Source organism: Gopherus evgoodei, chromosome 2, assembly GCF_007399415.2.
Source record: "Gopherus evgoodei ecotype Sinaloan lineage chromosome 2, rGopEvg1_v1.p, whole genome shotgun sequence".
NCBI lineage: Eukaryota > Metazoa > Chordata > Testudines > Testudinidae > Gopherus > Gopherus evgoodei.
This window is the reverse complement of record NC_044323.1, coordinates 13,323,368-13,335,756: the sequence shown is the minus strand read 5'-3', so window position 1 is coordinate 13,335,756 and position 12,389 is coordinate 13,323,368. Positions and strand designations below refer to the sequence as shown.

General features: G+C 52.9%; 1 protein-coding gene across 1 annotated transcript in view; it reads left to right on the top strand.

Annotated features, from left to right (window-relative positions):
- The first annotated feature begins 611 nt into the window (after window positions 1-611).
- Window positions 612-12,389, top strand: part of EXOG (exo/endonuclease G) — a 49,142-nt gene continuing 37,364 nt past the window's right edge. Inside the window, exons 1-4 of the mRNA XM_030550012.1 lie at window positions 612-771; window positions 7,099-7,248; window positions 8,793-8,932; window positions 11,420-11,496. Coding sequence (XP_030405872.1) covers window positions 612-771; window positions 7,099-7,248; window positions 8,793-8,932; window positions 11,420-11,496 — 527 coding nt within the window. The remainder of the gene's footprint in view (window positions 772-7,098; window positions 7,249-8,792; window positions 8,933-11,419; window positions 11,497-12,389) is intronic.

Sequence of the window (12,389 nt, the reverse complement as noted above, 5' to 3'; positions counted from 1 at the left end):
AGGGTGAGGATACAACTTTACTGCCATAGGTCAGCTTGTATGTCTTTTACCTTGTGGAAAGAACTTAGATATTAAAAAATCTAAACAAAATGGAAATCTTTGTAGGTAAACTTCTGTACGGCAAAGCCTGGCCCCTGGCCCCAGCTTTTCCTCATTTTTTCTTAAGCATAATTTTTCCTTGGTCTCACGGCGTTACCCATCTCCGCTAAAGACTAAACTTATCAGCAGAAGCCTCTTTTAGGGAACAGAAATTGCCTCTGCTCCGGGTAGCAGCAAGGGTCGGGTGCAGATTAGAATAACATAGTCCAAGGCCAGAAGCAACCCTTGCGATCATCACGGACCTCATGCATAACAGGCTAGAGCCCTTCCCTACACACAGCAGATTTTAGGGAAAAAAGAAGCGGGCTTAGGCTGCAAACCGAGGGGCCTTTACTGGGGCTAGTGGGGAGCCCCGGGCCTCACGCCCGGTCCCTGGCGCAGCGGTTCCCGGCAGGCTGGGGCCGGGGCCGGGGCTGGCCGGGCGGCTCCGCTGCTCTCCCCGGCCGGCCGGCAGGGGGCTCTGTGCGGACAGCGCTGAGCTGGAGCCGCCGCCTCCTTCCCTCCGCCGGGCCATGGCGGGGACTCCGGGCGCCCGATTCGCCAAGCGCCGCTTCCTAGGCGGCTTCGTCTGCGGGGCCGCGCTGGGCGCCGCCGCCTCCGGCCTGGCCGCGCTGCGGCTCCTCCGCAGCCAGCCCGGCCCCGCGCCGGCGGCCCCGCGGGAGCGGCCGCAGGGTAAGAGCGGGGTGCGGGGAGGAAGTGCCCGCGCGCAGCGCCGCAGGCTCTGCCCTGGGAGTGCCCGCCCCGCTAGCCCCAGAGCCCTTCCCCCACTGCCCTGCCCCCCCAGACCGGCCCCCCTCGCCGCCTCAGCACCCCAAACCCTCCTCACTGCCCGCCCCCCCGATCTACCCCCCCTCGCCGCCTCAGCACCCCAAACCCTCCTCACTGCCCGCCCCCCCGATCTACCCCCCCTCGCCGCCTCAGCACCCCAAACCCTCCTCACTGCCCTGCCCCCCTAGACCGGCCCCCCTTGCCTCATCAGCACCCCAAACCCTCCTCACTGCCCCCCTCGCCTCATCAGCACCCCAAACCCTCCTCACTGCCCGCCCCCCCGATCTACCCCCCCTCGCCGCCTCAGCACCCCAAACCCTCCTCACTGCCCGTCCCCCCGATCTGCCCCCCCTTGCCTCAGCACCCCAAACCCTCCTCACTGCCCTGCCCCCCCAGACCGGCCCCCCTCGCCGCCTCAGCACCCCAAACCCTCCTCACTGCCCCCCCTCGCCTCATCAGCACCCCAAACCCTCCTCACTGCCCTGCCCCCCTAGAGCAGCCCCCCCCGCCTCATCAGCCCCCCAAACCCTCCTCACTGCCTGGTCCCCCCTAGACCGCCCCCCCTCGCCTCATCAGCACCCCAAACCCTCCTCACTGCCCTGCCCCCCTAGAGCAGCCCCCCCGCCTCATCAGCCCCCCAAACCCTCCTCACTGTCCTGCCCCCCCGGACCAGCCCCCCCCGCCTCATCAGCCCCCCAAACCCTCCTCACTGCCTGGTCCCCCCTAGACCGCCCCCCCTCGCCTCATCAGCACCCCAAACCCTCCTCACTGCCCAGCCCCCCCTAGACCACCCCCCCTCGCCTCATCAGCACCCCAAACCCTCCTCACTGCCCTGCCCCCCAGACCAGCCCCCCCTCGCCACCTCAGCACCCCAAACCCTCCTCACTGCCCCCCCCGCCGCCTCAGCCCCCCAAACCCTCCTCACTGCCTGCCCCCCCGATCTGCCCCCCCGCCGCCTCAGCCCCCCAAACCCTCCTCACTGCCCGCCCCCCCCGATCTGCCCCCCCGCCGCCTCAGCACCCCAAACCCTCCTCACTGCCCGCCCCCCCATATGCTCCCCCTCGCCGCCTCAGCACCCCAAACCCTCCTCACTGCCCGCCCCCCCAATCTGCCCCCCCTCGCCACCTCAGCACCCCAAATCCTCCTCACTGCCCTGCCCCCCTAGACCAGCCCCCCCTCGCCTCATCAGCCCCCCAAACCCTCCTCACTGCCCTGCCCCCCCTAAACCTGCCCCCCCGCCGCCTCAGCCCCCCAAACCCTCCTCACTGCCCGCCCCCCCGATCTGCCCCCCCGCCGCCTCAGCACCCCAGACCCTCCTCACTGCCCCCCCTCGCCTCATCAGCACCCTAAACCCTCCTCACTGCCCCCCCTCGCCTCATCAGCACCCCAAACCCTCCTCACTGCCCTGCCCCCCTAGACCAGCCCCCCTCGCCTCATCAGAACCCCAAACCCTCCTCACTGCCCTGCTCACCCCAGACTGGCCCCCCTCGCCTCATCAGCACCCCAAACCCTCCTCACTGCCCGCCCCCCGATCTGCCCCCCCTCGCCGCCTCAGCACCCCAAACCCTCCTCACTGCCCGCCCCCCCCGATCTACCCCCCCTCGCCTCATCAGCACCCCAAACCCTCCTCACTGCCCTGTCCCCCTAGACCGGCCCCCCTCGCCTCATCAGCACCCCAAACCCTCCTCACTGCCCTGCCCCCCCTCGCCTCATCAGCACCCCAAATCCTTCTCACTGCCCGCCCCCCCGATCTGACCCCCCTCGCCGCCTCAGCACCCCAAACCCTTCTCACTGCCCTGCCCCCCTAGATCAGCCCCCCTCGCCTCATCAGAACCCCAAACCCTCCTCACTGCCCTGCCCCCCTAGACTGGTCCCCCTCGCCTCATCAGCACCCCAAACCCTCCTCACTGCCCGGCCCCCCCTCGACCACCCCCCCTCGCCTCATCAGCACCCCAAACCCTCCTCACTGCCCTGCCCTGCCCCCCCTAGATCTGCCCCCTCTCACCTCATCAGCACCCCAAACCCTCCTCACTGCCCTGCCCCCCCGGACCGGCCCCCCTCGCCTCATCAGTACCCCAAACCCTCCTCACTGCCTGGTCCCCCCTAGACCGCCCCCCCTCGCCTCATCAGCACCCCAAACCCTCCTCACTGCCCAGCCCCCCCTAGACCGCCCCCCCCTCGCCTCATCAGTACCCCAAACCCTTCTCACTGCCCTGCCCCCCAGATCTGCCCCCCCTCGCCTCATCAGCACCCCAAACCCTCCTCACTGCCCTGCTCACCCCAGACTGGCCCCCCTCACCTCATCAGCACCCCAAACCCTCCTCACTGCCCTGCCCCCCGGACCGGCGCCCCTCGCCTCATCAGCACCCCAAACCCGCCTCACTGCCCTGCCCCCCCCGAACCGGCCCTCCCTCACCTCAGCACCCCAAACCCTCCTCACTGCCCTGCCCCCACAGACTGACCCCCCCTCGCCTCATCAGCACCCCAAACCCTCCTCACTGCCCTGCCCCCCCAGACTGGTCCCCCTCACCCAATCAGCACCACAAACTGTCCTCACTGCCCTGTCCCCCCTAGACTGGCCCCCCCCCGCCTCATCAGCACCCCAAACCCTCCTTACTGTCCTGCCCCCATAGATCAATCTCCCCTCACCTCATCAGCACCCCAAACCCTCCTCACTGTCCTGCCCCCCCAAACCGGCCCCCCTCTCCTCATCAGCACCCCAAGCCCTCCTCACTGCCGTACCCCCGTAGACCGACCTCCCCTTGCCTCATCAGCACCCCAAACCCTGCTCGCTGCCCTCTCCCCACCCACCTTCCCACCCTCGCCTCATCAGCACCCCAAACCCTCCTCACAGCTCTGCCTCCTGAGACTGCCCTCCCTGTGCCTCGTCTGCACCCCAAACCCTTATCACTGCCCTGCTCCCCTACAGCACCCTCCCCTCACCTCATCAGCACCCCAAAACCCTCCTCACTGCCCTGCCCACTAGACCAACCCCCTCTCACCTCATCAGTACCCCAAGTTAGAGGAAAGGCATGGGAAGAGGCAAGCAGAAAGGTTCAGGCTGGCTGCACAGCTTGAGAACAGGGTTTCAGCACAGGAGCAGGCATTTGCTTTGCAGTTCCTGGAACATGCAAGGCAACTAAGGGTATGTCTAGACTACGGGATTATTCCGATTTTACAGAAACCAGTATCTGGAAACAGATTATATAAAGTCGAGTGCATGTTGCCACATTAAGCACATTAATTCGGCGGTGTGCGGCCATGTACCAAGGCTAGCGTCGATTTCTGGAGCGTTGCACTGTGGGTAGCTATCCATAGTTCCTGCAGTCTCCCCCGCCCATTGGAATTCTGGGTTGAGATCCCAATGCATGATGGGGCAAAAACAGTGTCGCAAGTGATTCTGGGTAAATGTCGTCACTCATTCCTTCCTCTGTGAAAGCAATGGCAGACCATCATTTAGCACCCTTTTTCCCTGGATTGCCCTGGCAGGCACCATAGCATGGCAACCATGGAGCCTGTTTTGCCTTTTGTCACTGTCACCGTATGTGTACTGGATGCTACTGACAGAGGCGGTACTGCAGTGCTACACAGCAGCATTTATTTGCCTTTGCAAGGTAGCAGAGACAGTTACCAAGCCTATTGCACCGTCTGCCATCAGGGAAGGGAAAGGAGGGGATGCTGCTGTTGAGCGTTGCAGCGCCGCATCTGCCAGCAGCATCCAGTAGACATACAGTGACATTGAAAAAAAGCGAGAAACGATTTTTTCCCCTTTTCTTTCATGGGGGGGAGGAAATTGACGACATATACCCTGAACCACCCGTGACAATGTTTTTGACCCTTCAGACACTGGGAGCTCAGCCAAGAATGCAAATACTTTTCCGAGACTGCGGGAACTGTGGGATAGCTGGAGTCCTCAGTCCTCCCTCCCTCCCTCCCTCCCTCCCTCCATGAGCATCCATTTGATTCTTTGGCTTTCTGTTACGCTTGTCACACAGCACTGTGTTGAGTCCCTGCTGTGGCCTCTGTCTATCATAGCCTTGGAGATGTTTTCAAATGCTTTGGCATTTCGTCTTTTGGAGCGGAGCTGTGATAGAACAGATTTCTCTCCTCATACAGCGATCAGATCCAGTATCTGCCATACGGTCCATGCTGGAGCTCTTTTTGGATTTGGGACTGCATGGTCACCTATGCTGAGCGGTGCTCCAAGCTGGGCAAACAGGAAATTAAATTCAAAAGTTTGCGGGGCTTTTCCTGTCTGCTTGGCCAGTGCATCCGAGTTCAGATTGCTGTCCAGAGCGGTCACAATGATGCACTGTGGGATAGTGTCTGGAGGCCAATATCGTCGATTTGCAGCCACACTAACCCTAATCTGACATGGCAATACCGATTTCAGTGCTACTCCCCTCGTCAGGGAGGAGTACAGAAACCGGTATTAAGAGCCCTTTATATCGATATAAAGAGCCTCATTATGTGGACGGGTGCAGCGTTAAATCGGTTTAACGCTGCTAAATTCAGTATAAACGCGTAGCGTAGACCAGGCCTAAGGGTGGAAGACATAGTTAAGCAGAAAGAACTGTTTGAACGGCTGATATCACTAACGGCTGCAAGAGTGCTGGTTCTTGCTGCATCACTCACACTATAGCCTGAGTCCTCTCCGGGTACCTTAAGATGTTGTCCAGAAACAGTGTGGAAAACTCCATGATTGGTGTCCCGTGCAATTGGGCCTCAGGCATAGCTGGGCAGGGCAGCTTTGCCCCATGCAGTCCTCTCTATTTCCCCCCTCCCCTGTCAATACCTCCACTACCTCCCCCAGTGCAACAAACGGGGAAAGAAGGGAAAAGAGAATGGGGGACTGGAGGACATACAACAGCAGGAGGTTCTGTTGTTACTTGTGTTTTGGTGTGGTAATAGGCAGCTGGCCTGCCTGGTGGTGGGTGAAGGGGCAGTGGGCAGTTAAATACGTATTTATAAATAAAGCTTTTTATCAAAGAAAGCTTATTGCTGTCACGGCATCACATTCTACGGAGTGTATTTCAAATAATAAAGGTGAGCACATGATCAAGGACAATTAGAAATTAATATGCAAACCCTGTTCCTCAATACAGTTAGCTATATCAATCCATATTTAAATCAACCCCCCATTTGATAAGTTGTCATGTCATTCATAAGAACATTGCGTGGCAATCATCCCCCCATCCTCCCCAGCACTGAAACCCTCTCACAATCAATGAGCTTCTTCCCCATCACATCATTGGCTCGTGCAAGTCCATAATGTGGGAGCACAAAGCATCCCTGACTTCTGTGGCCTGGGTGCATCCAGCTCCAGCTGTGGTTGGTGTCCCTCCTGGCTGAGGGTACTGATTCAGCAGCCCCTCGTTGTCATAGGTCCATTCAGGGGGAAATGGCTCACCTCTGGTTTGGCAAAGATTGTGATGAGCACAGCAAGCCATGTGATGCGGACAGCATTGATGATGCTGGCATCCAAACTCAGGGCCGGCTTTATTAACTGCGGGGCCTGATTTGAATACCCGGCGGTGGTCCGGGGCTTTGGCGGCACTTCGGCAGCGGGGATCCGCCCCGGGGCTTCCGTGGCACCAACGGACCCCTTGCTGCCGAAATGCCACAGAAGAGCCCCAGAGCAAACCCCCCGGCTTCATTGCGGGGGTTATCCTTACAGGTTTACACTCTAAATGTCATAGACTTTTAAGGTCAGAAGGGAAAATCATGATCGTCTAGTCTGAGCTCCTGCACAACACAGGCCGCAGAATCTCACCCACCCACTCCCTCAACAAACCCTTAACCTATGTCTGAACCACTGAAGTCCTCAAATCATAGTTTAAAAACTTCAAGGTGCAGAGAATTCTCCAGCAAGTGACCCGTGCCCCATGCTGCAGAGGAAGGCGAAAACCCCTCAGGGCCTCTGCCAATCTGCCCTGGAGGAAAATTCCTTCCCGACCCCAAATATGGCAGTCAGCTAAACCCTGAGCATGTGGGCAAGACTCACCAGCCAGACACTTAACGTAAGTTTGGTGTCAAGCATGGACGTGTCTCTGGTGGACATGAGTTATTTTTTTAAGTGTCTTTTTTTTGGTCTTAAATATGTTTTCAGTTCAACTCAAATAGAGAGTTATTCAATACTATGTATAGAAAACCTGAGAGACATTCCCCTCCCTCTTTTGTTTCTAATCCCTGTGTCATCTGAGGGTCACTTTTTGTTTGTTCCCCCCTTAGAACCAGTGGAAGAGTCTCTGCTGGAACAGTATGGATTCCCTGTAGCTGGAACAGAGACCAGATGTTACACAAATCATGCACTGTCTTATGATCAGGCAAAACGGGTGCCTAGATGGGTGATTGAACATATTTCAAAACACAAGACACTGGGTATGTATGTGTGTGTTTGTTTATTTTGATGGCATCCACAAGTGGGATAGGCACGTCACAGAAAATACCAATCCTGCAATGGGCTCTGTGGAGGTGGATCCTTATGCCCGCTCAGTCTCACCAAAGTCAGTGAGGCTACATGGAAGTGCTGGATTAATGACCCTAGAACTGTAAAAGGAATCTGCCAGTGTAAGTCCTTGTGCCTGTTCTGAGTCGCATTTTCCTTAGTGGGACTGTGAGCTGGCAGAAGGGATCACATTGAAGGATTTCTCTGCAGGATCGGGGCTTACATGACAGATGTGACGGTTTGAGTATATTCCATACAGCTTGAAGGGGAGGGGTCAGGAAGGACAAGAGTTACAGGTACAGGCTGAGGTGATTGTACAGTTTACACAGACACATGGCTGGTGATTCAGCGGCTGTGTGTACATCTGAAACACTCATTTTTTGTAGGTGACCTTGCAGAAGTGAGTCTTAAAAGGTGAAGTTAATGACTGTGAGGCTGCCAATGTAAAATGAAACTACATAAACTAAGGCCCCAACGCCACACCCATCTGCAAACATGCTTAACTTCACTCACTGGAACATCCCATTGGAGGCAGTGGGATTACTCAAGTTCTTCAAGGTGATCCTGGGGCAAATCTTCAGCTACTGTAAATTGTTTTAGCTCTATTCAATGGAGCTATCACAGTTTACACCAGTTGAGAATCTACCCCATGTTTGTCTTTGCACAGGATCAGGCTGAATTAATCAGAATAGCTCTGTGAGAGATTTAGATAATATAGAAAGTGCCAGAAAAATAGGAGTATGTAATATGTAGCCCTGAAATAACATTTTTGGGAAAGTTGAATCAAGTGGGATCAACTGAGCAAAATCAAATAATTAATGTAACACATTGTATTACATATGTTTCTCAGTATGTAACACATACTCTTTGTAACCCGTTACTTACGTTGCTTCAGTTCCACTAAACTGTTTTCACCATCTGAATGAAATGCAAATAATATACAACCGTCTTAATTTAAATTTATAGAATTATTACGTTTTAATATTGCAAGTTTTTATTGGTAACAAAGGTACCTGTATAACTGCAAAATAAGTAGCATCCCTTTGGCTATATCTCAGTCACAATCTTCAGGGTAGCTTTCAAAACTACAGACATGATGCTGAGAGCACTTTGAACTGACTAAAAGTAGTCCCATTGACTTCACTAGTTCATAAAAGATGAAAGCAGTAATTTTACAATTGTATTCAAGTGTCTGTAACCATCTGACATGTTAAAATGTTGTCCAAAGTATCAGAATCAAACTAACCAGCCAATTGAAATTAAACAGCTTGAGACATGCAATTTTGATATATGTCTGATTGCTTCCCTGATTAAGACATAGTTCTGTCAAAGTTGAGGTGGAAAATAATACTCAGATCACGTGTAGAATCCTGAAATGTAAGCAGTTTGGGAAGGCACATTGGGAAACAGCTCTTTTTTTATTCTGTAATGATGATGTTTCGCTAATAACCTAACTATTTAGTATACTGTTCCTCAGGCAACGCAGATCGAAGGCACTGCAAATTCAGACCAGATCCTAGTATCCCTCTCATGTTTAGTGCTGTCAATGAAGACTACCTTGGGAGTGGGTGGTCACGAGGACATATGGCACCAGCAGGAGATAACAAATATTCAACAGTAAGAATCCTTCTTAATGTATGTCTGTCAGTGGGAGAGTGATCTAAAATTTATTTGTAATGGGGGTGTTTTTGAGAGGAAGCATGGCCTACTTGTTGAGGGACAAGATATGGAATCAGGAGTTCTGGGTTTTCATCCTGATTGTGCTGTAGACTTGCCGTGTGAAACTGAGCAACTCACAACTTTCTATGCCCTGGCTTCTCTATCTGTAACATGGGAATGATTTACCTATCACACCTTAAAGGTCTCTTCTGATTCTTAGTTAGTAAATGAGTGGAGGAAAGCAGCACTGTCCTCTTAGCCAACAAGTACTGAGATATTTAAACCTTGATGGACAAATCACTAGCAAACATACTGTAAAGAGCTGACCTGCGCTGGCAGGGGAATAATTGAGATGGATTAAATGTCTGTTCCCTTTCTAATTCTGTGTATGAAGTGAATTAAAGCAGAGTTTCTCCAAGTTCGAGTCGCGACCCAGTACTGGGTCCTGGTATGTCAGACACTGGGTCGCTGTGGTCAGCACTGCCGACCAGGACATTAAAAGTCCCATTGGCGGTGCTGCCTAGCTAAGGCAGGCTAGTGCCTACCTATTCTGACATCGCGCTGCACCCTGGAAGCTGCCAGCAGGGTGTCCGGCTTCTAGGCAGGGGGGCCACAGGTCACCACGCGCTGCCCCTGCCCCGAGCACTGGCTCCCCACTCCCATTGGCTGGGAACTAGCCAGTGAGCACTGGGGGGTGGTGGTGCCTGTGGGTGAGAGTGAGAGTTGCACGAAGCTGCTTGTGTGCCTCCACCTAGGAGCTGGACCTGCTGCTGGCCACTTCCAGGGTGCAGTGCGGTCCGTGGTGCCAGGACAGGCAGGAAGCCTGCCTCCGCACCCAGGCAGCACCGCTGACCGGGAGCCGCTGGAGGTAAGACCTTGCCCCAGCCCTTAGCCTCTCCAAACCTGAAACCACTCCTGCACCTGAAACCCTTCAACCCTGGCCCCAGCCCAGAGCCCTGATCCCCTCCCGCACTCCAACCCTGTGCCCCAAGCCAGAGCCTCCTCCCACACTCTGAACCCCTCATTCCCGGCCCTACCCCGCAGACCTCAACCCCGCACCCCAATCCTCTGCCCGAACCCTGTGCCCCTCCCGTACCCCAAACCTCTCATCCCCAGTTCCGTTGGGTCATGGGCATCAATAATTTTCTTCAACTGGGTCCTCAGAAAAAAGTCTGAAAACCAGTGCATTAAGGGACTGCCTTACCATTTGCCTTAGATGTCCTCTTAAAGTCTACATAAAGTGTTTTTTCTTACCTGATCTATGAAGTTGTAACATAAGCATGCCAAAATATTGGTCCCTTAATCCATTGACTAACAAAGCATCCTTGATTCTATCTGGTCCTAGTTTGATTTTGTTCTATAATATAGATGATTTGCTATTTAGGAAGCAGACTGAAAGTGCATTCCTGTCCTGAAATGTAATATGCTATGGAGCAGGGTGATGGCAGCACTGTTATATAGTAGATTAATGCACTGGTCATTTTACTTATAGTGGAAGGGTCACTGATGGACTTTGTCGGTTCTTCCAGCTATTTCAACATGTTTAGCAGCTTGTACAATGAAGCCCAGGATTTAAATAGGGTTAGATATGTTAACTGGAATATTTCACCGTACAACCACTACCTGTACTAAGCTTTGTTCTAAATATTGCTGCCAGATCCTTACCTTCTATGAATCAGGAGAATCTGAAAGAGCACTTAAAAATGAAATGAAATAATATGATGCAGAATAAGAGCCTAAGATTTTACTTTCATGTTTTTTCACATATTTATAAATGTATAGGACCAGAAGAAGGCCAAGATTACTACTCTGGAATTATTTGGGCCTCTATCCTGAAATGTTTATGCACCTACTTAACTGTGCTCACAATTTGTAAAGTTAAACAGGTGCATAAGCCTTTGCATGGTCAGGGTCTTGATGACCATTCCACCAGCTGCATCCTATATCTTTTTTAAATTGTAAAATGTTGGCAAAGTAAAACCTTTCCTGACAAATAAAGGCAAAAACATATTGAACCAATCTGGGAAATAAGAACCATAAGTGCAAATTTCCCTCCCCTTCAGAAAAGGCAGCCAGCTACTCCCAAACTAATTACAAACTATTGCCCCTTTAATTCCATACTGTCATTCAATGTTATGCGTAAGTATTATTTTGTTTGTCTGCAGGCTCCAAAAATGGATACACATGTGAATGTTTCTGTAGAATGATAGATGGGCCTGAGCTGCAAAGATCATATCCCAATTTTCCATCTCTACTTCTGCCCCAATACTTCGGTGGTGCTCTGATCTAGGATTTTGATTTTACCCGTTATGTAAATAATGTCCATCTGTGAAGTCTGGATCTAGATATGGGTTCTGATTCCAAACTCTCCTAAATTTTGGCTTTGTTTTCAGCCCATCTCAATAGCATTTCAATAACATGGCGCCATTTTCTTTCTTTATACAGCAAGCTATGGCTGAAACATTTTTCTTGTCCAACATTGTGCCCCAGAATTATAAGAATAATGCTGGATTCTGGAACAGGTGAGATGTTATTTTTGGATAGACTAAGTGTAAGATGAAGACAAAGTTAAAGTCAGTGGTAAAACACTAATAATATCTTACATATATAGAGCAAAGGATCCCTAAGCTCTTTGCAAGCCATATGCAAGAATACTGCATATACATACTGCAGCCTCCTCCAGGAGAAAAGGCAGTGCCAAGAGCTATTTGCAATCATTTTGGTGCATTATCCAATGGTAATTGTAGGAGGGATTTAGGTAGGTGAATATAATTACTTATCCTAGGGGTTAACATTAGGAGCCAGTTACCAGGACTCAAGCTGGGGTGGAACTCCAAGAGATCAGAATTGAGAGACAAACTGGAGGGCAGGGATCAAGAGTCAGGTCAGCTGTTCAACCCAATCTTGCAGGACTTGGTTAGCCACATTAAGGCAGGTGGCCCATTCTGGTGAGTCCAGTGATTCGGAGGCAGTGGCTGGGCTGCTGGATCCATTCCTCTCACAGGGGACCCACTCCTGTGGGTTACAGGGGTCTGTACAAGCTGTCAAGACCGGGGTGCGGGTGGCCTGGCCTAGGGATTAACGTTAGGCATGGGCCGAGGGGCCAGGAGCCAATTACCAGGAATCAGGCCAGGTTGGAATACCAGGAGATGAGAATTCAGAGACAAACCAGAGGGCAGGAGGCAGTTACCAAGATTCAGGCTGAGTCAGGATACCAGGAGGTCAAGAACAGGTAAATGCCAAACCGACAGTCTGTGGCAGGGTGAAGTCCAGTTGTAAGTGATGTTAGATGTTTGGCTGTGTGTGTGTGTGTTCTCCTTGTATGCTGTCCCAGCTCTGCAGCAGACCTTGAGCGAACCACCCAATGACCACTAGATACGTTAAGGTACGAAGGCAGGCAGCCAGGTTTATTGTG